Source organism: Phytophthora parasitica (assembly GCF_000247585.1).
Source record: "Phytophthora parasitica INRA-310 unplaced genomic scaffold supercont2.39, whole genome shotgun sequence".
Lineage (NCBI taxonomy): Eukaryota > Oomycota > Peronosporomycetes > Peronosporales > Peronosporaceae > Phytophthora > Phytophthora nicotianae.
Window position 1 is genome coordinate 115,296 of NW_008649025.1, and position 23,987 is coordinate 139,282.

Sequence of the window (23,987 nt, forward strand, 5' to 3'; positions counted from 1 at the left end):
CCTGCATCTTGAGCTGAAGTAAACAGCTGACCATGAAGAGCAACAAATGAAACACTCGGCTTTGAACTCTTTATTAAAACAGAGCAACGCCAACATGTTGGCCTTCCCATTTACAAAACTCTCGTGTTTCCACAAGTTTATGACGACTTAGTCCATGTCGACGGCAACGTAGTCGTGACGGTAGGGAGAGCTTTGAGTGTGCCGACGCGTAGGTTGAACGCCACTTCGAATAACTCGTTCAGCACCCGCCAGTGTGATCGCACACAACAGAAACAGGAACGAGGCTCCCATCTAACAACAAACACAAACGATTCATGAACAGGCTGGAGTAATAGGGACAGGTTAGGTTGATCACGTACCAATAACATCCATGGCATAACGATGTTAAAGCTCGATAATCTCTTGCCCTCCAGGCGATCTGCTAGCAAGAAGAATGGTGCTACCAGCATGAAGATGACGCCCGCAGTGAATACTGCATCCAGCAGTCGATTTGTTGAAGTCGAGTTGATGTACTTCTTGATCGGATACCAGAAGAGATAAGCAGCCACTAACCACACAGGAGTCATGACACGCCACCAGGTTACACCATCGAGACTCCCATCCACCTTCACTCCAATCAACAGCGCCTGGACGATACGCAGCAGCGTCAAACCAGTTTTACGCATCACGGCCTTCACCAATAGCTGCCGTTCTGTCTCGATCCCTTCCGTCTGAGAAACGCTAGCACCAATACTATCGCTAACAAGCATCTGATGTCCCAATACACCACCAAGCACCACCTCGAGCAAGTTAAGCACTTCGCACGTAAAGTATGGTGTCAATACCATCACAAGACTCCAGTCTACGACTCCATCCAACTTCATGGCGATGAATATTTGCACAACCAGTAGCAACAATCGCTTGCAGAATGTATACAATTTGCCATCCGAGAACACGAGCAAGAAGACCAAGCTCCCATAGTAAATGACGTCGAGAATCCATAACGGAGTGAACACCACCGTCCATGAGCTCGAGATCAGATTATCCACCCGAAGACAGCATAAAACTGCAGGGAAAAGGTCAAAAACCATTGCGTCACTGAAGTAATACTAATCGGTCTACTCACCGGGGATGGCTAGCACGAAGAAGAAGTGCATCGTAGCTAACAGCAAAGTGAGGCATCGACCTCGGAAGCCGAAGCCTTTCACGGTCTCATAGACCTCCTGCAATGACACCAAACATGCTGTTACTATGCGATGATAAAAGAGATACTATAACAGGGTGGCGCACCTCGATGCTCCAACCGTGGATGCTCATGCTGCGGGCGAGAAGAGCGTTCCGGCGTCCGTTGTGCCAAATATTGTGGAGAGCTCCACTACGTCAGTAAATTACGGGTTTGACCACCATCGGGAAATCAGTGAAATCTGATTGGCTGACCATAGGATCAGCTGTAACATAGGGAACCTTGCAACAGAGAAGACACCATAAATTCTACTTGAAGCAGAGCTTTGTTAAGGCAACTTTCACTTTATCAATTTGAATTGAAGCTGATGCACATACTAATATCGTCAAAGGACAACAATGCAACAGAATGTAATAGCCTTCCCACTCACTTCTGGTCCTTTGTGTCCGTCAAACTCGCCACAACTTCGGCGATTGAAGCTCGAAGCACATTATTTGGGATCAGTTCCATCGGTGTTTGACCGCTTCTATCTTCAGCGCTGAGGTTAGCGCCGTGCCTCAGCAGCTTTTCCCACATAACTGGATACAGCGCCAAGCGTGCGGCTTGGTGCAGTGGCGTATCACCAAAGCGATTGCGTTGATTCACATCTGCACCGTTTGCTAGCAGAACATCCACGAGATCAAAGTCGTAGCGACGCATAGCCTGGTGCAGCGGCGTAGCAGTGGCCGTGTTCGCCGCGTTCACGTCGGCGCCATATTCAATCAACAGCTTGGCCATTTGCAGCTGCACAGACTCCTCCTCCTCTTCTTCGCTATCGCTGACATTCTCATCCAAATCTGACGACGTCATCGCAGCAAGAAGCAGCAATGCCGTATTCCCCTGGAAATCCGTCGCATCAACATCAGCCTGTCCCTCCTCCAGCAGCAACTTGGCCATCCCCAGCCTCGCCTTGCTCACCGCCATGTGCAACGGCGTCGTGAGTCTCCTATTGCTCAGATTCACATCCGCTCCCATCTCAAACAACACTCTGGCAACTTCCAGTTGACCACCATCCGCTGCATAATACAGCGCGGTATTGCCGAGCGAATCTCCGACGTTCACGTCTTCCCTCACACTGGAGGCTCTGAGCACCTGCAACACGTTCATGGCACTATATTTCGCTGCAATATGCAGCAACGTGCTGCCCACCGGGTCTGTACCCGATGCATCAGCTCCGTGAGCCAATAGGATCTTAAGCATTTCCGCCTCATCGGCCCGAGCGGCATCGAACAGCGGCTTCTCGCTGTGACGGACGTCCGAGTTCAAGTCCGGCTCATAGCTCAGAACGAAGCCCAACACCGACAGCTGATGACTGCGAAGCGCTGCTGATAGTAGTCGCCGCCAGAACAGCTCTGAGATCTGCTCCGCACCTTGAGGGCTGCTCAACACAGCGGACAGCAGCAGCTCCGCGACTTCCACATGGCCGTGCTCAAGTGCCTGTTCACACGGCGTCTCCCCGAAGAAGCGGTTGGCTAGCACTAAATCGACCTCGACACCCTGTTCTAGAAGACTCGCAACTCGGTGCTCATCCCCCGATGCGCTAGCAGCCAACAGCGCGGACGCAGTGTCCTCCAGCGGGTCCTCACGCCCGTCGCTCCAGTGCTGGGCCAGTGCCATCTTGCGCTTCAACAATGAACCTACTTTTGGATCAAGTTTGCAATTCTGATTCCATGGAATCAGTTTTGAAACACGTATACTTTGTGCAGTTTGAAGAGTACAGTGTATACTCAAGTATACGTACTTGGGGCCACTGCTGAAAAATGCCCAAGGTGCTGCTATGTGGCGCCGTGCAGGGCCACTGGGAGCTGCTGTTTGAGCGCGCGCGGAAGCTAAATGCAGCCGCCAAGGACAAGCCGTTTGAGGCGCTTGTGTGTGTAGGCCGCTGCTTCCCTCTGCCGGTCGAGTACTTGACGGGAGGCGGGAAACAGACACCGCTGCCCACGTATTTCCTACCTGCACACGAGACGGCACGTTCATGGCAAGAAGACGCGAAGCAAACTGATATTTTTGACGAACTAAACACCACAGAACAACTATCGGAGCCTGTGGAGGTTGGCGAGAGTTTCTTCTGTCTGGCAGGCGCAGGAGTTGCCACCGTAAGTGAACGCAGGCCGAATGAGTTGGTGGGGGAGATTTATTAATGGTTTGTATTGCTAAATTTATTGACAGATTGCAGGATTGAAGGTAGCTTATGTGTCGGGTACGGAGACTCATGGCCAAGAGGATGAGAAGGGGAAGCTGCTGACGTACTCGAAGGATTCTGTTAATGCACTGGTGCAACAGCTTCTTGCCAATGGAGACCAAGGAGATGTGGACTTCTTGTTCACAGCGGAATATCCTACAAGTTTCCAGCTTTTATTGCCAGAGCAGCAACTTCCTCACGGTTTACAGGCGATGCGTGGCAGTACGGCTATCAAGGAGCTTGTACAACAAGTGCATCCCAAATATCACATTACGAGTCGCGGAGGTGACGGTACTCGTGGAGACGTTTTCTACCAACGCCTGCCGTATGTGAGTGAAGTGACCGGCACTGGACGAAAGCAACTCACGCGTCTCATTGGTCTCAGTGGTGTGAACAAGCTTAAGGACAAGACTCGCAAGTATTTGCACGCACTGCAGGTCGTGCCGTTTGCACAGCAGAGCGAAGTCGAACGTCAGCATGTGGATATCCCCGCAGGCACGACACAGAACCCATATCTTCACGCGATGCTGGACGAAGCCACGCGAGCAGGAGAGCCCGATGCAAAGCGAAGGAAAGTCGACCCCGCTGCGACTGGCGGTCTCTCTGCCGAGCAGATCGAGCAGCTCACAGCGCAAAGTCGAGGTGGCGCGCAGTTCTTTTACGACCAGAGATTAGCAGCTAAAGGACAACGCAAAGGCGGTCTGCTCCCAGGACAGCAGCAGAGAAATAACCGCCCGCTTGTGGAGGATCGTACCGAGTGCTGGTTCTGTCTGTCGACGCCGACACTTGAGCGTCACTTGATCGTGAGTATCGGTCAGGAGGCTTATCTTGCCATGCCTAAAGGTGCAATCTGTGGAGATCATTTGCTTATTGTGCCAATTGCACACGAGGCATCAACGCTTAAGCTCAGCGACGATACGTGGAGAGAAATGGAGCGCTTCAAGGCGGCGCTACGTCGCTATTTCGCTTCGCAAGACAAGGAGTTGCTGGTAATTGATCGAAATGTGGCCACATTGGGCGCCACACACTGCCACTTGCAGGTTGTGGGCGTGCCAAAGGACAAGGCAGGCGCTGCTCGCCGCATCTTTGAGACGGAGGGCGAGAAGTACCACGTCAAATTTCACGAGTTGCTACGAGATGCAGACGAGAAGACAGACGCTGCTACGGGGCCACTGGAGTTGCTGCGTCAACAGACGGACGATAAGCCGTTCCTGTATGTCGAACTGCCTGACGGACAAGGCGGCACTACACGGCTACTGCACCATGTTGAAGGCAAACACTACGTTCAGTTCGGTCGACATGCGTCGTCGTGTTTGCTGGAGATGCCGCGACGCGCCAACTGGAAGTTCTGCGTCGTGCCAAAGCCTGAAGAGGTGAAACTCACGCAGACGTTCAAGAGCCAATGGAAGCCGTACGATTTCACACTCGAAGAAGCGGATGAAGAGGAGTGATAGGGACAATCAGCATGGATGTATTGATACGGAGCTGGTTTACTACTGCTACGATAGCTTAGGGGTCGATAATATAGAAATACGGCGGGAGGGTTCCTCCCATTCTTCTCTGTAAGTCAGACGATCGCTTCACTTCTTCTCGCCGAACACGACGTTCCAGATGTCGGTTTTGCTCTGAGGCTTAGCAGAGGAGTGAACGCCAGCTGTGGGGTAGTTGACCTTCTTAGCGGCGCCCTCGGCGGCAGCGGGGGATTCCTGCAGGGCCTCGGCGATCTGCTTCTCGTAGTCCACACCGTAGATATCGCACCAAGCCTTCTCACCCTGCGAGACCTGTGGAATGTTCGTCTTGCCTGACGACGAGGTGGCGGGTGTCTGCTGTAGTACACGAGCTGGCGTAGACGAGCTGATGCAGCGGGCGGCCTTAGGTAGTCGGAGAGAAGAACGAGCCAGCATGGTTATTTCTGTTGGATGCTTGTGAGTGGCAGCTATATGAGCTTGGTCGAGTAAATTGCAAAGTGAGCCAAGAAGAAGTTGCGCCTCCAATACAAGTGATGAGCGGTCGTCAGACAGATACGCAAGCAGCTCTGCGTTATATAAATCAAAATATAGAGTGTTATCTATTCTGAAAGTTGCTAGACATAGATAAAGATGCATAAAATCCGTTTGGTTTCGTCAACATAGTATTAGATATGCACGACCGCAATCTTATTGATGAAACGCCGTTTCGTGTCTCTTTGCATGTTGCAGTTTCTTTTTGAGGCAGCGAGTAGGTTTAACCACTTTCGCCTCGTTTCTACACACGTACATCTTGCGTTCAGTATGGATTACTCACTACGTTTCCCTTAACCGTTTTCTGAAGTTCTTAACACTAAAAACGTTGACTTGATTAAACTATGTTTGGAGAAGTCTTGCGTTTCGTGAAGCAAAAGTCCACCATCTACTTCAAGTACTGCAATGCCCCTCCGTGACGCAGGCGACTTGGTCGCGCACCGAGAACTGCAACCTGCACCGCCACAATGCTGACGGGCGTGTTGTCTTTCTTGGCTCAGCCAAGCTAACAGCGGCGGCTGGCGATCGCACGGGGCTTGAGAAGAATACAAGCGCCCGGCTATTCCGCCCAATAAACGGGAAAAGTGGAACTTTGCGGTGGTGGGGGTCAATGTCTACGCCTCCATACAGAACTCGAGTCATTTATTGCATAGGGTGACGTGTCGGACCTTCGTCGTCTCTCAATATTATCCAGCAAATTGGATCGATTGCTGGCAACGGCTAAGAGGGACATGCATGGGTCTCAGATTTACAGATATGTAGTAAATCTGATGTCCCTCTTACATTAAAACCGACAATCTTCTGATTCCGCAATCGACTTGTTTGGATGCAGCATGTTGCGCTTCTGGCGAATATCGAACTGTCCAGTCAAAAGTCAAATTTTTGCACTAACAGTAAATCCATCTGACTCTGTTGCTTGAGTGTCATCCCAATGTCAACTTCGCGTTGAAGTGGCACACGAAGCCTCTTAAACTGATCCCGCTTGACCATCTCCCTGAGCAATCGTCCGCAAGAAGCGGCCTAGCGCTTCCAGGTGGTCATGCAGCCGTCCTGTGGACGCAGTTTCGGCAGCCGCACCAGCTTCTGGCCGAGTGAGTTGCCCTTCTTGACCAGCACACTGAAGACGCCGACACAGATGAGCAGTGTAAGCAGCACCGAGCGGAACAGCCTCTCAAACATGTAGTTTTGGCCGCCACTACGGTACGTTTCCACAAGGAAAAACGCGACCACGACTCCCATGATCTTGGTCAGCACTGATTCGAGTGTTTCGCCCTGCGTCTGGAACGGCGACGGCTTACTGCGCGAGACTGTGAAGCGTCCCAGCAACAGATCCAGCACGTCCTGCCGATATCCGTCCATGAAGTTGTTCTTGATGTACCGCATACACGAGTTGTAGCCATCCATGAGCGCTCCCTTCTTGGTGCGTTTGCCCGTGCGCGTGAAGTCCGTCTTAAGCGCCCCCGTGCCGGCGTAGAAGAGGCTGATAGCGTCCGCATTGTTGCCCCACACGCGTTTAAACGTGCGTTCAAAGTCTTCGAACGGAGAGTTCAGCACATTTCCTTGCAGCGCCTCGGTCTCATTTAACTGCAACATCAAACTACGTCGTCCGAAGAGCGACTGGCAAAGTAAAAACGGTTAGCGTACGTTCCCAGTCCAAAAGAGACTCGAGGAGCTCACCTGGACGACGTTAGTGCGGTCTAAGTTGTCCATACAATTGGTGCGCACCACGCCGGACTGTTTGTTGACGACAGTGCCATCTGCGCTCTTGCAAAAGTATCTGAATCACACAGCACAGTCAGGTTTAACACGTCGACCAGACAGCGACGTGTCTAAACGCACCCGTGATCGAGGAAATCATCGTCGACCTGCTTGATCAACTTCTCAAGGTTCCCCCACTTCATGTTGCGGCACTCTCGATGGAAGTCGAACCACACGAGACGCACAGCTGCGAGGATGTGCGAGTCTTTTGTGGCAGCGTCGGCCACAGTCTTGGCCATCGCCTCGCCCAGTTTGAGCTGTTCCTTCTTCTTGTCGATGAGGTTCACGAACAGCACTCGACCGTACAGCGACATCAACTCGTACGCGTGTTTCTGGAAGGCAGCCACATCGCGCTCCACGTCGCCAGCCTGATACACTTTAGGTGCGTATTTCATGGTCACCGGAGAGCTCCAGAACACGGGGATGGAGCCACGAATCTGCACGAACGACGTCTGTTTGCCGTCTTCGAACAGACAAATCTGCTCCGTTTCGACGAAGTTTGCCACGTTGCCATCGTCGTCGATGCCACGCATTGTGAAGCGCATTCCCTGGCGCTTGCACGACCTTCGAGAAATGTACAGAATACGAAAAGATTTATCCTTCACCGTGAGCTGCTCTGTCAACTCCACATGGGCCTGTACCATGGGCGTCACCCACTCGAAAAACTTTTGCTCTGTCATGACAGCAGCAAAAGTCAGCATTATTGCGAAAAAATTGTTCCCCAGTTAACGTACCGATGAAGGGCGAGCAGAGCGATTTGTTCCAGAAGAAACGCTCGTCTGCACGCGCTGCAATGCTGCCAACTTTGCCATCAAACGCCGCAACCCCTACATTCAGAAACAAAAATGCGTCAGAGCGTTGCCAAGTTTCAATTCGAAGTCCATCGCGTACGCTGTAGCGTGTGTGTGAGGTCAAAATCCTTGGAAAAATGCAGCTTCTGGGTCTCAATATCGCTCGTTATCATGTCGATGTACATGCGTTCATCCTGTTCCTGTTGAGGCGTGAGTATGGGCAGGTTCTGTGTCGGAATGAGCAATAACTCGAGCTTCTGCACAACGCGGATCTCCGTGTCCTTCACTCCCTTGGCCGCCACCTTGGACTGCGTCACTACAGCCAGATAGGGCCCGCGAAGCAGCCAGAACACGCCGTAGATAGCGTCGAAGGCCATGCGCCGGCCGTGAACGTGCTGAAAATCCTCGACATGCTCCACACTGAGTCCCAGCGACGCGTCAGTGGACGACGAGCGCGGAATCTGCAGACTCAGCGGGTGTACTGGGTGTAGCACCACTAGGAAATCGTCCTGCACCACCAGCTCATAGTGCTTCTTCTTGTCGACGGGTGGCATCGCTGTCGCTATTATCAGAGCGGAATGGTAGCGATACTACTGAAGAGAGTTTCAGTTGCTAAATTGAGCGGATACAACTGCGCGCATCGTTCACGAGGATACGAAACAAACAAAACCGCGTAGTATAATGTATACGCTCGATTAAGTGCGAACCACTTCAATTTATGAAATACAGTCCAAAATTGACACTGTTTAAAACACACGTGGATACATTTGGTCGATCAACCTGCAACTTTTTCACACCTCGTCTCAACCTGCGTAGGCGTGTAAGTGACCGGGAGATGACAGACGAAAGTTGTGCAGGGTGGGGCTGTCACGGTAGTCGCTGTGGTGCAGTCCTCGCGTTGCCAAGGACTCGAAGCCTCCGCCGGCAGCGGTCACACTCAGCAACGTTTGGCTTTTTTCCAGTTGCTCTAGGATCGCTTCACCTTCGATCTGTTGGTGGCGCATCCAAGCAGCGGCAACTTCGTCTCGTGTCTGTAGCCCCGGATGGATCACAAAGTCGTGGAGCATACTACCCGCCAGTGCACCGACGAATGGTCCAACCAAGTAGATCCAGCAGGACTCGGGTCGTTCACCTGGTAATGCAACAGACCCCCAACCTGCAATGGCCGCTACTACACGAGGGCCAAAGTCTCTCGCCGGGTTTAAACACGCCTGTGTGAACGGTGTCATCACCATTGTTAATGCTGCCAAAGCTGAGCCAATGTAAAGTGGAGCCAATGGGTTACACGGCATTCGAGGCAACGGGAGATCGATCTTTTCGTTTGCTCCTGACGCAGTTGAACTAGTAAAGGCAGCGATACCAGTAGGTTGGACAGGCTGGCGGACAACTCTGTGAACCAGAACGAAAAGAAGAGTGCCCAGCACCTCCAGGACAAACGCTCCTCCAGCAGAAACGTCATTCCAATGACTTGCGTCTTCATCTTTAGCGCCCACAAGCCAAGGATGCGGGAAGGAGGCCCCAAAGGCAACTGCCGAGAGGGAAGAACTTGGAGACCCCCGATTGATATCCAGACGGTTCTCAAAGTGCTTGATTGCCGACTCAAACATAAGATACACTGCAACTCCGGCGAATGTTGCGCCGAGCAGTTGAAACAGCATGTACGCCGGAACTTTACGCTTTGGGAACCCATTTCCACTGTGTGGTGACAATGCAATCGCCAGGGTCACTGCAGGGTTCAAATGGGCGCCGGAGCCAGGCGACGCGATGAATGTTGCGAGCATAGCGGCAAAACCCCAGCCAATTGTGATCTGCTGAACCGCCAAATCCGAGGAATCTGGACCTGTAAAAGCAGCGGTGGCGATACTTGCAGTGCCCAAGAAGACAAGTACAAACGTCCCAACGAATTCCGAAGCGCATTCGAAAGCCAATGGCCGGAGTGTCGCGAAAAGCATGTTGCTGTCCATGGAATCGAAGATGTAGAGCGTCTCGAATGGATACTTTTGAGATGTGAACGTGGGCACTGCTGTAGATTATCAATGACGGCTAGAGGAAGCTGCTGGAGCTCTCCACTCTTTCTCGAGCAACGCCATAGCGCCGTTCAAACGGTTTCTGTCAAGCAAACAAACCGTCGCCGGTGCAAAGTTGAGCTTAACTGCAGGTGCACGACTCCATGCCACGCCAACGCCTCTTGTGTGCAACAGAGGACAGGCGCCTCCTAGCGAATCACCAGACATGCAAAATATCAGACAAAGGACGACTCGTGTTGGTTGGACTCGGACGACGGCTAGTCGCTGAAGTTCAGACGGAGCCTGTGATCGATCACGCATCTGCTGATCCCGTCGGCGATGTAACGGAGCCTGTTGGCATCACGTAGCCAAACTCTTTACTGCCAAGGAACGTCAGATACGGCTCCACGTTCATCCCGTCCTGCGGTATGAAATTTCGGCCGTCCCAGTAGCCTCGTCGAGTCCATCCAGCGAGTTGCGTGCATCGAAGCAGCAAATGGCCGTCATCTTCCGTCACAGTATCCACACGACACAATAGATGTGCCACGCAGTCCCGTAGAGCGACACTCTGAGCCGCAGCGCTAGCAATTTCCTGTCGCGCCAGCTCCTTCCTGGACAATTTCTGCTTCTTTCTTAGCTTCTCAGTGTCGTGGGTGTCTTTCACCATTTCCACAAAATCCCCACCTCCTGGGGCGCAGATTGGAATGTTGAGTTGCTCAAATTTATCCGCGTCGGCCCCAGTACTGCTGCCAATTGCCAATACCAGCTCTTCCATCCCTCGAACGGGCACGTTTAGCACTACAAAGATGGAAAAGGCAAAACGTCAATGAAAGACCGGCAGCTTCAAGTAGGTCATGCAACAGACCGAAGACGGCTCCTGAGTGGTTCATGAAGTTGGCTGTGTATCGAGTGGCGTTCATGGAGCAGATAAATCCTCCCTGTCCTCAAGCCACAAAACACCATGGGCAAAAGGCAAATTGTGTCTAAAGCGAGAGATACATGCCTGGTTGTTGATAGCCGTAAGCCACGTGATGGTCATGAGGCTACGCGCTTTGCCATCGCTGCTGAGTACCGAGAGCAAGCACACAGGATTCGGGTACAGCAACCGCGAGAGCATGCCCTTGTCCACTGCCACCCAGTCCATTGACGACGCCATCGTGATTGTCCACAAGTGACTTGATTTCACTATTCCACTGCGGCTTCGTAAGGTCGCCACGGCATGGAACTAAAAGGGCCAATTTTGGATTCGCACTCCTCTGATTGGCTGAGAGATGTACTTAATACACAAAACCAGTCTGAAACGGCCTACCCATCCCACATCAATTCGCACTTAATCGAAACAGGTGCCATGTGAGACCCCCTTGACACCAAGAACTTACACCGGAGGCGCCGACCTCGAGCGCCTGTAGAGAACAACCTCGTTCCGCGTAAATCATGGCGCCCGGCAAGAAGAAGGTGGCCAGTATGGTCTACTACGAACTCATGGGTATAGAGGCGGACGCTACGCCCGAGCAGATCAAGAAGGCGTACCGCAGGAAGGCGCTGCAGCTCCATCCAGATAAACGTGGCAACACGCCTGAGTCGCAGGAGGAGTTCACACGCATGAAACAGGCGTACGACGTGCTCTCCGACCCGCAAAAGCGCGAAATTTACGACCAGTACGTTGGTTTTCCACTATGTGCCATTTTTTCCCCCGCTTTCCTCTCGCTTTAGATAAATCACATTTTCAGTGTTGCCACTCATCTAACCATTTTGGGTTGACACTTATCACGCAGAGTGGGCGAAGATGGCATTAAACTCATGGAGGACTACGGCAACATGAGTCCCGAAGAAATGTCCATCCTGCTCTTCCGTTCGATGGGCGCGTTTGGCGCCAGGGGCAAGTGCGTTCTCATATTACTGGTATCGCTTCTCTTCGGCTTCTTTCTGCTCATCCCCAGTACGGCAACAATCCCTCATTTATGCCAAAACTTTTACCACGTTATCACTAAATTGTTAAAAACCTGGATGAAACAGTTTTCTGGTGCCTCCGAGCGGACTCAACCATCTCCTGGAACTGGGCTGTGGTCTGCATCCCCCTCTGGATCGTGGACGCCATTTATTATTGCTGTTTGGGCTGCATGCTCGCGTCCTCGGACGCTGGAGTGGACCCAGAGGACACAGCCAAGGAGAAACCACCACTCTACAAGGTCTACGCGTTCCTCAAGGCGCTATTACTGCTGGTTTTGCAGGTTTTCCTAGCCCTCAAGCTCAATGGAGACCTGAGCTGGACACTTATCGAGGTGCTGATCCCGTACTTTGTGTATGACGGACTTAACCTGTTGGAAGCCCTAGCTGGAGGACTTCTGGGCTATAAAATGCTCACCAAGAACAGCGAAGGTGCTGGAGTGTCACACACAGAAGACATCAAGAAGCAACGTGCAGCTCTAGTAGTAGCTGTGCTCATGAAGGTGGTTTTGAACCTCGCTCGAATCGCGCAAGGTGTGCTACTAGGACTCAAGGTGGACGGTAGTCTGGACGCCAGTTGGTGGGTTGTATTCATCCCCGTGTGGTTCTACGTCGCTTTCTTCGTGTCGTTCCCGATCAGGAAATATTTCCGTGCCAAAACTAAAGCGAAAGAGCCCAAATCCAACTCTCCCCGACAGTCGCACACGCACGATGCGTACACCCGTGAGTCGGTAACAGAAGAAGAGGACGAGGCTGTATCCAAGTTCCCGCTACTGGACGCTCTGTGCACGATTCTTGTCATTGGAGCGCTTATGTCACCGTTTTTCATCCTGTCGGCGAGACTACAGGACGGTTCATTTTCCAGTATCTACGTGCTGCTACCGTGGCTTATTGTGGTGCGTAGAACTGGTATGTTGTGTTTTGCTATTGGTACCTAACTGATGTTGTACGTTTTGCTCCAGGTTGGACTCGTTTTTTGCTTTATTTGCTGCGCGATTTCATGCGTCAGCTTCAATGACCCGGAGGATGGCACTGCACCAGAACAGGCAGCGGCTGAGAACGCTCGAAGCTCTCCATCTGCTGAAGAAGGTGCGGCTGCACGTGCAGATTACGTATCTGTGGACATGGATTAAGACGGGGGTGCAGTTGGCAGGCGCTAAAGCCGTTTGTCGCTTTGGCCCTCCACTGCTAAGTTCGCTTACGATTCCTATTTTATTAATGGATCGATTTTGTGGTGTGTTGTTGTGAATTATGCTGCAGCCGTGTGATTCACGCCAGCTATCATAGAGTGTCTTCAGACCACGTCAAGCTGTCATTGCAGCGTGTTGTCTTAGGTAACATGTACATTTGAAGTACAGTACTCACCGCAATTAGTGTCACCGATACTATTTCACGGAAGGTGTTTTTCATTTTCATTTCCTTACATAAATTAAGTATGAGCGTCGCTATTTTTGAACTGACACTAATTTATGTGTGATAAAATTACTGTCAATTAGACTCATTATAGTCTACAACCACACTGGATAGATTCCGTTCTTGTCCAGGTAAGCGTTCATCTCACGAACGCACTCAGCGGTTATGGTAAGGAAAAACTTTTACCTGGATTTTTGAGATTTCCTGACCGTCTTCCGTCTGGCTTCTAGACATTACCAGCCGTGCTTCTTTGTGAAGGAGTCGGGTTTTGGTTGTAAAATAATCGCTCTGGCTTCCAACCAGTGCTCTTACAATAAAATAAAAAAATTGTACTGGGCTTCACAGAAGCACATAAAAATCATTGCAATATACCGATCCACAATAATAGATTATTCAATTATTTTACTGTATGACAAAGGTCAGGACGGGGCAGAGGTGTGAGATTGACCCTGTCACGCCACTGGCTTGGGTTCGAAGCCCACTGCTGCAGAGAAGGCTGGTGACTATCATCCAAGCTGGATTCTTTTATCCAATCAAATATTGCCGGCGACGGCAAGATACGAGCCAGCCTGAGCAGCAGTTTTGTTGGGTTCTGAAAGAAAACATAGAACTAAATTTGGACGAACCCAAAATAAGGAGTCTAAACCTTTTTTTTCGGCAGCGTTGTAGCTCTCAAGTTTCTCGTGCGCAAACTACTTTCTGGGCATCATCAATGCCAACAAGCGAGGTGAAGCTCCAAAGGTCGCGATTCGCTCGTAGAAACACGAGCATCTCAAAGTTCGCTGGCAGCAGACTTGACCGCCGTGGGGTGAGAATCAGCTTGCACTGTGAAAAGAGGTGCTCACATGGGTTGCAAGTCGGTGGCAGTTGGCTCAACAACTCGTCGTACTTCTGTGCTGACGCGTGACGAGGCTTCTTGGCTTGTCGGAGTGTGACTGTAGCGAAGTCCACCTGCTTGGTCGGCCGGGCTGAAGAAGGTTGGACGACCAGAAAGGGATCGACAGCAGCTCTTCGTCCGCTTGAAGCCTGCGATCTCCCTGAACTTTCACGACGGCCCGCTCAAAGACAGGAGAGTGCACAATTCTGGCATCAGCCTTGAGGTAACTTGTCGTTACGGGGTACTTCACCACCACGGCGTCGAAAAGGAGCCGGACGTCAGCAAGCGTTAGCTCCTCGCTCTGCAACTTTACGCATACGCTGTCAAGGTCACCCAGCTTGCTCAGAAGCTCAACAATGCGGCGGTGAGAGCTTGGACGTGGCACTAAATCTTCAACAGCTTGCACCATCTTAATAGCGTCTCGAATCTCGACGTAGCGCTTGAGCATCTCGTAAGTAGATGACCAACGCGTCACGTTGGCCTTCAGCGGCTTGAGGCCCGTGAACGCTGCCAGTGCAGCGCTGTTGTTGGGATGTCGCAGCTGGATGCACAGAGCTTGAACTTCAGCGATGAGGTCCTTATACTCGGCGAGATACTCGCAAACCGCCAGATTGAAGCGGTGGCTTGCGCAGCCGATCAGGGGAACCTTGAGCCCAGTAGCGATATCCTTGTTCGTCGGGCAGTTGTCGCCGACGACGAAGCGCAGAATCTCTCGGTTCTTTTCGTTGACACCAAGAACGCTGTCGATCATTTCGATGTGAGCATCGGCCGACTGCCCATCCTCAGCCATCGAAATAGACAGCAGAGGCTGGCTCTGCACGCCGTCGCGAACACTAACGCCGAAGATGCCAACAAAGTGGACTGTTCCGCAGGTCCATCCGTCGAACATCAAACCGAAGCTGTCCCCGAGAAGCCCAGCGATGGCAGCACCCACTTGCGAGGTCACGTGACCCATGTGGCGAAGAAGCGTCTGGGATGACACGGGCTTAATTCCAGCTAGTCCCCGCGTCAGCGTGTCGTCCACCTCCGATAACGGAAGGTATCGCATGATCACCCACTCCATCCACTTGAATATCTCCATCGTCCTGGCGTCGACGAAGCCGTGGTCCTGAAGCGTCTGGCCTTGTTGACTAGCCTCGAACACGGCGAGGTGGTCTGGGTGCTTCATCGCAAGATGACTGAGCAGGTTTGAGTAGCCGGACCCAGGAGCTTGTTTGCGACGCGTATTGCACTGCTTGCACGTGAAGACGCCGTTGCCGCAATCCGTAAAGTAGAAGTTGCACATGCTGCGAGAAGTCGACATGGGCCCGAGAGATTGGAATGAAGAATGAGAGTAAGTCTTCCGCTAGCAGACGACTAACTAGAACCTCCCAGAACCACCAACGTCGAGGCACCTTCACACCAGTCAACTGGCAAGAAATCAATACAGTAATTACGGGGACAATTTTATATTTTACGGACTTTTATGAAAGCCAATAATAAATTATTAAATAAATACAATACTTTACTAATTGTATTATTTATTTTTTCAGAGCACTGCTTCCAACTTAGTAAAACTATAATTAATGATCAAGCTTGTCTATAGTTTTATTGTACTCTGGACAAATACAAAACCCTTCCCTTGTACTTCAGCCATCGTATGTTTACAATATTACCACAAACCGTGGCGCCCCCTAGTCAATCAATCCATAACCGTTTCGGTATTCACGACTCCGAAGACTACACGAATGCGTGTCTGAACCCAGGGCAGCTAGGAGGGTCATACTATCCGGTGCAGCAAATCCTCAGACCGTAATCACACTAATTTTGAATGTGTATTATTATTTTTCTTCACCTAAAATAGCGTCATAAAATCTTGGAGACACTAATTCGCGTATAATACTAATTATGAACACACACACCAATTGCAGTGAGTACTGTAGCAGTCGATATGCCGCTTCTTGTGCTGTATAAGTGTACATTCCAAGCAATGCTTAGGTCGTGATTAGAGATTTGTAGAAAAATTGATTTCAGCACCATATTAATAGTAGCACTAAGGACAGAGTCAGGTCAATTTTAATAATGGGTTAATATTACAAAACACAGAAGGCAGAAATTTAATATTAATAAATCCATTGTGTAAAATAAATAATGACATTTGAAATGTTATTACATTATACTGGTTTGTTCTTGATAAACAATTGCAATAATAATGTTTTGGTAGAATTCGCGCTCTTCGAAACTGAATAACAGAATATCTGTTGCTAAAACACTATCATTTAACTTTTTATTTGAATTATTGTTTTTCATAACTTTAGCTGTGTTAAAAACAAAAGTTTCACTGCATCTAGAAGATTTTCGACAGATTAAGAATATTAGTTTTATTAGTAATATATTTCGTGGATCTACTGTACAAGCGGTATTACAAGCCCGGAGCATATAATAACCCTTTCGCGAGCCACTTTAGTAAACTATAGTCTTCAAATCTAGGATAGTCAGTATCAAAAGGAGGCATTTTGCCTGCTTTAAGGCGACTGATGGACCACCTTCCAATTGTGATTTGCTTGGTTTTGCTATGCCCATAACGACCTGTCCTGAACGTACTTAATTACGAAAGGAGGCATTTTGCCTCCTTTAACATGGAAACATCGTCGCACTTAGTTGAAAACCAGAAAAAGGGGGGCATTCTGCTTCCTTTTATCGCGAAATGGATAATGGAAGCACCATAAACCGGACTTCAAATTTAGGTTCCGTAAACATGTACTAAGACAAGTTATATCGCAATAAATAGCCTAAAAATCGGCATCTCTACGCGCAGTCGACTCCAACATCGTCGATATCCATGTCGCAGCCTTCGTCAGCAAGGAGACGCTGGGGAACCTCCTCTATGGCATTCTGAGACTCTTCGCCAACAAGAAGGCGGCGATAGAACACATAACACGCTAATTGTTTCGCTATTTGGGAATTGCAACACAGTGTTTATTTGAAGTTTTGAATGCCATTCATGCATGCCAATTGCAACAGGCTATATCCTCAGATTGAAACGCTGGTGGGAGTCATAGTTCGCACCTGGGATAGCAGTCTACAGTACAGCGTTTCAAATCCTGTCCCGTATTCGTTTCGTTTTGAAGCTCTATGACAACTTACGCGATCGTTCACTATAAGCGGGAACGTGGTGATCTTGAACCACCGCGATTGGGAACAGTTGAAGGTCATTTCGGGAACTTGTGCGTGCTATACTAGCATTGACTCTCGAAGTATTAATTTCAATCCACCAACATGACATTAGCTCGAGAGAAGTAGATGTGTAGACTTCCAGGTTGTCTACAAAATACATCTCTAATCACGCATGTAAACACTGATTCGAAAAACGTTGGAAAAATCTACCGGAGATCTATCGGGTTGCCAGCCTCGGTGAACTCAAGCAGACTATTGTTGACGCCACTATTATCGCCAGAAATGCTGTTTTCATGACCAACAGTGAAACGATTCTCATGAATTCATTTTCCACGTAGGGGCGTGAGCTTCATATCAAAACCGCGTAATTAGTCAGCAGATTCCAGAGCTATGGTCAATCCTGTATCTGGCTAACAAGTTCTTCGTGGAGGTTTGCCAGCGGTTTGGTCCTGCCTCTAGGTTGCTGAGCAGTATGGTTTTCTTGCGGTAATACGATGTGATGAAGTGGTCTTTTCTCGGTGGTACGTTTCAAAAAGTTGTGTTGTTTTACGTGGCGTGAAGCCATAAGCTCACCGATTCTCGATCCCTTTCGCCAGGTTATTTCTGTAAGAATGGTGGTTTTGATAACTTGATTTTCCCGCTTGCTGCGTCGACGATGGTTCGCGTCTTGGAGATCCTTAGCCTTAAGCGTTACGATACCCGCAAAAAGAAGGGGTAAGAGAGTGAAGCAAAACAGCCAGTAAATTTCTTCCCCGTCAAAGGCAAAGTACAAAAAAGGGGGTTTCGGACGTCAGGACGTCATATATGTGATTTGTTTAACAAAGGGTTCTTGTTATTTTCCTTTGTATGTGAATAACCATAAAAGGGCACATACTTCTCTTTGGGGTAGTAAAAATTTCCATTTTAGATTTAGGGCTTGTATTTAATAGCCTGCCAAAAGTATTATACAAAGTGTACGCTACTTAAGCATACGGAGTATACAAATGCTGGTTTATTATACGCCTTTTTTTGCTCTACTATATAACGTCAATCAGATATAGTTAGAGGGTAGATTGAAATCCGTCATCTTGAAACTTCAACAGTAAATTGTGCGCAGTTTCTGATTACACTTCAAATCTCGAAGACCTCGCGCAACGCCATCCGGTGGACATCCTGCTATTGTATTCGGACGCCTACGAGAAATTACAAGCGTAAGTAGCTTTCTCTAGAGATTTTTCAGCGTTGTGTTAAATGCCGATAATGGGCCTTAGACTATATGGAGACGTTTGCAGAACGTTATTCATGAACAAAGTACGGCGCTGAAACTCTCGCTATTCCCTAAATCGAGACAAGACGTAAACATCGGGTAGACGCCGTTCTGCTGGCAACATAGTAAAATGTTACTGAAATCGCTTATGCACTCGTAGCATTCCCATATTACGCTTCATTTGTGGCCGCACCGGTCCCTCCTCTTCTATTACCGCAGAATTATAGCATGATATTATGCTCGAAATGTCCGGGCTGGTACCGTGGTACATAATTGCCATTTGCCACCGCGCTGCAACGTTTAATCGGCGATACATTGTCACAGACGTCCTCCGACCTTTAAAGCTACAGTACGATTTCGTTTGAACACCGTCGCACCTGGTACACCGTAAGCCAAAGCACCACGACAATGACCGAGGTCAGTTCACGTGCAGCCTCATCTCACTGGGAGTAGTCCACGTTGTTTGAGAGCCGCTATCCAGTCCAGCAAGGAAGATGGTGATCTACTCGCTTGCAGTACGGGGACAAATGAGCAGACTTATTATCGGAAAACCCGTGCATTTTTACCATTAAGTTGGGACCTTGAAGCGAATGTATAGAGAATAAATACTAATTGGGCACATTAATTCTGATAGCTGTTGAGTTAGTAGTCGCGCTCCAGTCGTTGGGGGCGGCAGGGGGCGCCCGTCTGCTCGAGAGAGAAAAGGCGAAATAAATGCAAATTATCTTTAACATGTTAGATGTTCTGAGTTAGCAAGTACAGGAGAATATTAAGATCATCTTACGTAGTCTGAACAGTAAATGCAGAGAGCTGCCTAGCATCCATAGTGCGATGACGAAACGAGGCGATGAGTGAAGCCGTCAAGGACGCAGTCCGAAGGTGATCTAACTTCCTTTTTTTTTGCCCGCTCGAGGCTAAAGAATAGGCAGAAAAAAGATCAATACATTGCATTACGAGTTTCTTATACATTGTTGAGTTCATTTAAACAATATTACCGATGGTAGTAGCAGATTTCCTACCCATGTAACTAAGGGAAATCACAATATCGGCAACATCGCAACCTCACCGGTTTAGTAAACGATCACCATACTAGGAAAAGAATACACCTGACACGGTGCATTCACCGGATACGACAAAATCAACCAATCGAGAAATACCGAATACCCAAGAACAGCTAAGACTTCCAATTGCCTGGTCAAACTCCGTCGTGTCCGCCCTCGAGCGTGGTCATAGTAATACTGCGTATATTTCGAGAGCTCACGTAACACTAAGCTAAGCGTACTTCATTTAAAAGCACTTTGGTAATACATCCTATTGAAGCGTTCAAAGTGTTTACCGCGAATGCTTTTCATACAATCACATCGTGATTCGATGTAATATTGTGTAGACTGCATAGGTAACACACCAGCCTTGTCACTTGATTTCTCACGGCAATTCGGAGCGAGATATCAAAAAATGGTGTCTTCACCGATGTGTTTTCGACTCTTCTTGGACTCTTCGGGTGAGCCTCATTTCTGGCAGCGTATGGGCAGCGGTAAGCGATTTTCGCTTGAACCCACGGAATGTCTTTGTCACAACCCAACATGCGTCGATTGGTTTTGCAAAACAACCGCATTGATCATCACTAGATCCAAAGCCAACGTAAGCAAACTCGTCGACAAACGAGCTTCCCCGTTGCGTGGAGCTGGTAAACCCTTCCCATGCTATTCATTGCCAAATCGTAATCGTCACCGATCGCCGGGATAAAAGCACAGTTCGGTGAATTATTTCGGATCCTGGTCACCACCCCATTAGATACAAGCGTGATAACAAACCACAGCTTCGTCGGCTTGTTCGTCGAGAACCCGGGTTCTTGATGTCCATGCGAGGTCGTTGGTATAGAACAAGAACAGGGTTCTTGTCCGTGACTACGACAAGACCAGCGCATGGTGCAAATGTTACAAGGGGGCAAATGGTGTTCGGAGGTGGGCAACAAGTTTCTATTTCTCTCGATTGTGAGAAGTGCTAGTCGTTATGGCGTCGACAACACTGTCGTCACTACCCACAGCTGCAGTTAGCTTCCTGGAGCCGCGTTCATTCGCCTTGAATTCGTTCACTGTATTCTGTCCAGAGTTTATCCTGCCCGACCCAGCCCTTGTGATAACATCAAGCTAGCAGCGTCTTCCAATGGGTGATACATTCAGAATTTGTTACAAAAAAAGCGTCGCCACCCTAACGGCGACTGATGCAATATCGTTTGGCGGCTTAGCATGATCATCCATAGACCTGAAGCGTCGGTAAGTCCAAAATGAACGTCTTTGCGACGAAGTGCGTAATCTCGACAATGGTGAAGAGTATCGCCGCGCCTACGTTACTGTAAACGTATATCCTGTGTCCCAGATCGAGTGGATATATTGTGACATCCTGACCATAGCCGCGTAAGTTTAACTGCAAACCTTTCGGACTTCAAAGGCAACTACAGCTATGTCAGGGGTCGAGCCTCCGTTCGTTTACCGTTCTCAATAAGTCTACTAACACCATATGGACCAGCGATGAATGCGAATTTCCTCTAGAAGCGTTCTAGTAAATGTTGGATGTGCTGGAGCAAATCTTGTACGGCCAGCGCTTCTGCTCTGTGACTGTCCGACGGGTGATTCTCCGTTTTTGGGCCAGAATTGCGGAACCTTCTTACAGCTATCAGCTGAGGCTCAGACTCGGAAGTGGCTTCGTTAGCGTTGTGTGTGTGTGTGTGTGTGGGGGGGGGGGGGGGGGCATTGAATGTTTAACGGATCGATTGAAATCAAATTCAACGGCTTGAAGTCAGGGTCGCGGTTGATAATGCTTTATCGGGTCACAGCTCCTTAACGCTTCACGGTACACGAGCGAATTATCTCCCTTAAGAGTTATGTGCAAAGAATAATAGGAACCAGTCTCTAAATGGGTGTTTTCTTCGCCCTTCACAAACGTTTAACCAACGTGGTAACCAAGCATATACAGAACGACTTGTAATCGTGAAGGGTAACTTTAATAAACTGTTATTTTGTTACAAGACATGGTCAAAACGAGGCCAGTGTAATTATGAATATGAGAAACCCGCGTCTTTTTAGACACAACGATCTAACTCTCTAAAGTACTAGCGAGTTCGCTGCACCGTAAAGCTGAGCAGCCTACTCCCACCGGTTTGTATCTGATGCAGTTGTCAACTTTCTAAAATGTCGTATTTATCTTCCTAAATTTTTATTTCATAGATGTATTATGTATTATGTAAATTGATTGTATTGCTTAGGCTACTTTAGGCCTTTGGCTCGCGAAAGGGAAAAAAGGTTGAAGTGGTGACTAACACTCACGGGGAACGGAATCAGCTTGGCGTGGCTGTCACGAAAAAGTTTAAGTAAGCTTGGCGAGGCTGAAAAATGAAGCTTTGAAAGGCGAAAGGAAAGTCTCAGCAGCAGAGCTGGATGCATACCTAGACGTTGAGGCGGTCGATTTAATCGCGAGCAAGGTCCACTGACTTGGCAGCAACAGCATCCTCCTCTCCCATACCATTCAGGTAAAGGTCCCATTGATCATGGTTTCCACCGTCTTCCATGCTAGAATTCGCAAGTTGCAAGGATCCTCTTCCTGGTGCATTACGTTGTACGTGGCTCAAACATGAAAGCTCCACAAGGCATTTCACACTTTGGTCATACCATCTTAACAACCACCGCATTCACTGTACTTGAGGCCCCTTCTAAAACCGGTTGCGAGGTAGAACACGAAAGGCCGAAAAGCAGCGGCATGGCGTCATGGCCGGGTATGAACTGGCGCCTTTTGTTTAGCTTTTGCGGACGCAATTGGTACGCTGTAATTGCCGTCAAGCCCTCTGCCATTCCATCATGATCTATCTCCTCTTGATATTTTACCCACGTTTATCGTCGCTTAAGAACGCAAAACCGCTCGTTCTCAAGGAGTCTATTCGCACCCACCAGCAGCGTGTTTGTACCTTACAACTAAAGCAATGATAAAAGGAATTGACATATACATCGACACTGCTACATCAATGGTATACAACAGTAGTATACATTTCCAGCTACCAAGAAGCATTAGCGATGAACACGCATCATTTTTTCTGTCCCATCACATAGTAAATTTACTTAGCTGATATATTGAAACTGCAGTCAGGCACACTCATTTACAAATGCATAAAACCCACAGTGGTCGGGGAAGGACGTCAGAATGCGCGAATAATGTATACCTTTATAATCGATTGACACGATAGAGATTTCTTATTGATCAGTTATGCAGCTTATATGTCACCTTAGCATGGCTTTTTTCCGGGACCCGCCCCTGTAACCATCCCCTACACCTTTTTACATACAAACCCCAAGTTTAATAATGTAGCATATGCAGCTTAGATGTTCCAGTGGGCTCCCGGTCTGGAGGGGTTAATTGATGCCAACACTACTTGAGGATTCTTTTCAGATAGAAGCTTTGCGTACCCAATCCGAGAGTTGGTGTTTACAGCAGTTAGTACCGGTTGCTTCTCCCAAAACGCGAGATCGATTTGCCAAGAGTTGGGATTGTGGGAAACGATTTTGAAGCTATCAAATCTTTTCTTTTGATCTTGAAATCGTTGTATATCAGCTTGACTTTGGTACCATGATTTAATGATTTTCAGAGTTATTTTAGGGTTTAACTCTTTCGCTTTATAATATAGTGATTGGGCACCGATATAACCTGTTTTCGGGTCATAGTAAAGCTTGTTTAATAGTTAATTCATGAGTAGAAAACTGATCTATACAATGTGGTATAAAAAATGTTTTCCTCCCAGAAGCTTATGAATTATATGTCCAACGGAGCGGTGGAAATTTCATCATCTAGAACACGTCGTTTGTCGTAATAGTAATTTAGAGCCGTTTTAGTTTGACTATAAGTATTAATTGACTTCGTTGCTTTACTTAGTCGAAAGCCCTTGTTAGTACCTTGTAGTGTGATACGATCATGTACTACCATTTCAAAACCATCGGGGTTAAGTACATCATCATTGCGAGAATTTCCCTGTCGAATACCCTTGGCTGAAACCTTGACCTTGCATGATTCATCAGGTAGGTAGCAGATGTAGTTCTTAGACGATAACGATGCCATAGCATCACCTGTCCATTCATCTTTAAATAAACCGGGTGTGCGACGGTCGAACTTTGCTACCTTGAAATTATAGTCGCGAGGGAACCAATCGTATTTGTTCTGTTTGAAGTGATCACGCAGCTCAGGCTTAATGCAGTTCTGAAACGGATTATCACAACTGAAGCCATGTATGCTGAGTCTGTGTCCATTTCTTGATACTGGAAGTCAGACCTATCGAATTAAAAGTCAATGCAATCGTAGTAAAACTGTAGCATACGAAGCTTGGCCAGTTGGTAGATAGCAATGCTTAGGTGAATTGGATTCTTGT

The 23,987-nt window shown here is 48.7% G+C and overlaps 9 protein-coding genes across 16 annotated transcripts; 2 read left to right on the top strand and 7 right to left on the bottom strand.

The window, feature by feature from the left end:
* Positions 1 to 47: 47 nt before the first annotated feature.
* On the bottom strand, positions 48 to 1,398 carry PPTG_14243 (hypothetical protein). 4 transcript variants are annotated; one of them, XM_008910801.1, is made up of 4 exons: positions 1,270 to 1,398; positions 1,106 to 1,202; positions 360 to 1,045; positions 48 to 291 (listed from the first exon to the last, which is right to left on the bottom strand). In XM_008910801.1, exons 1-4 carry the CDS (start codon positions 1,294 to 1,296, stop codon positions 148 to 150), a joined length of 954 nt encoding a protein of 317 aa, XP_008909049.1. In that variant the 5' UTR covers positions 1,297 to 1,398; the 3' UTR covers positions 48 to 147. The 4 variants fall into 4 exon arrangements, with proteins under 4 accessions (XP_008909049.1, XP_008909048.1, XP_008909051.1 ...); XM_008910800.1 differs by having other exon boundaries at positions 48 to 1,045; XM_008910803.1 differs by having other exon boundaries at positions 360 to 1,202.
* PPTG_14244 (hypothetical protein) lies at positions 1,391 to 2,860 on the bottom strand. Its single transcript, XM_008910804.1, has one exon. The coding sequence runs from the start codon at positions 2,816 to 2,818 to the stop codon at positions 1,589 to 1,591; it is 1,230 nt and encodes a 409-aa protein (XP_008909052.1). The 5' UTR covers positions 2,819 to 2,860; the 3' UTR covers positions 1,391 to 1,588.
* Positions 2,067 to 4,972, top strand: PPTG_14245 (hypothetical protein). The gene is made up of 2 exons (XM_008910805.1): positions 2,067 to 3,297; positions 3,371 to 4,972. Exons 1-2 carry the CDS (start codon positions 2,962 to 2,964, stop codon positions 4,832 to 4,834), a joined length of 1,800 nt encoding a protein of 599 aa, XP_008909053.1. The 5' UTR covers positions 2,067 to 2,961; the 3' UTR covers positions 4,835 to 4,972.
* PPTG_14246 (hypothetical protein) lies at positions 4,770 to 5,432 on the bottom strand. The gene has a single exon (XM_008910806.1). It carries the CDS (start codon positions 5,285 to 5,287, stop codon positions 4,964 to 4,966), a length of 324 nt encoding a protein of 107 aa, XP_008909054.1. The 5' UTR covers positions 5,288 to 5,432; the 3' UTR covers positions 4,770 to 4,963.
* Positions 5,433 to 5,642: 210 nt separating this feature from the next.
* PPTG_14247 lies at positions 5,643 to 8,533 on the bottom strand. Of its 2 annotated transcripts, XM_008910807.1 has the most exons (5): positions 8,033 to 8,533; positions 7,876 to 7,968; positions 7,223 to 7,814; positions 7,061 to 7,160; positions 6,145 to 7,000 (listed from the first exon to the last, which is right to left on the bottom strand). In XM_008910807.1, the coding sequence occupies exons 1-5, from the start codon at positions 8,484 to 8,486 to the stop codon at positions 6,404 to 6,406; spliced, it is 1,836 nt and encodes a 611-aa protein (XP_008909055.1). In that variant the 5' UTR covers positions 8,487 to 8,533; the 3' UTR covers positions 6,145 to 6,403. The 2 variants fall into 2 exon arrangements, with proteins under 2 accessions (XP_008909056.1, XP_008909055.1); XM_008910808.1 differs by having other exon boundaries at positions 5,643 to 7,000; positions 7,223 to 7,968.
* A 202-nt stretch (positions 8,534 to 8,735) lies between these two features.
* On the bottom strand, positions 8,736 to 9,896 carry PPTG_14248 (hypothetical protein; the record flags this gene model as incomplete). The annotated part of the gene is made up of 1 exon (XM_008910809.1): positions 8,736 to 9,896. One exon carries the CDS (start codon positions 9,894 to 9,896, stop codon positions 8,736 to 8,738), a length of 1,161 nt encoding a protein of 386 aa, XP_008909057.1.
* Positions 9,897 to 10,251: 355 nt separating this feature from the next.
* On the bottom strand, positions 10,252 to 11,082 carry PPTG_14249 (hypothetical protein; the record flags this gene model as incomplete). The annotated part of the gene is made up of 3 exons (XM_008910810.1): positions 10,252 to 10,736; positions 10,804 to 10,876; positions 11,011 to 11,082. 3 exons carry the CDS (start codon positions 11,080 to 11,082, stop codon positions 10,252 to 10,254), a joined length of 630 nt encoding a protein of 209 aa, XP_008909058.1.
* A 154-nt stretch (positions 11,083 to 11,236) lies between these two features.
* PPTG_14250 (hypothetical protein) lies at positions 11,237 to 13,328 on the top strand. Of its 4 annotated transcripts, none has more exons than XM_008910814.1 (5): positions 11,277 to 11,596; positions 11,669 to 11,877; positions 11,955 to 12,781; positions 12,848 to 12,974; positions 13,146 to 13,327. In XM_008910814.1, the coding sequence occupies exons 2-5, from the start codon at positions 11,739 to 11,741 to the stop codon at positions 13,151 to 13,153; spliced, it is 1,101 nt and encodes a 366-aa protein (XP_008909062.1). In that variant the 5' UTR covers positions 11,277 to 11,596; positions 11,669 to 11,738; the 3' UTR covers positions 13,154 to 13,327. The 4 variants fall into 4 exon arrangements, with proteins under 4 accessions (XP_008909059.1, XP_008909062.1, XP_008909060.1 ...); XM_008910812.1 differs by having other exon boundaries at positions 11,714 to 11,877; XM_008910811.1 differs by having other exon boundaries at positions 11,237 to 11,596; positions 11,714 to 11,877; positions 12,848 to 13,328.
* An 8,715-nt stretch (positions 13,329 to 22,043) lies between these two features.
* On the bottom strand, positions 22,044 to 22,145 carry PPTG_23472 (hypothetical protein; the record flags this gene model as incomplete). The annotated part of the gene is made up of 1 exon (XM_008910815.1): positions 22,044 to 22,145. The coding sequence occupies one exon, from the start codon at positions 22,143 to 22,145 to the stop codon at positions 22,044 to 22,046; it is 102 nt and encodes a 33-aa protein (XP_008909063.1).
* Between the last annotated feature and the right edge of the window lie 1,842 nt (positions 22,146 to 23,987).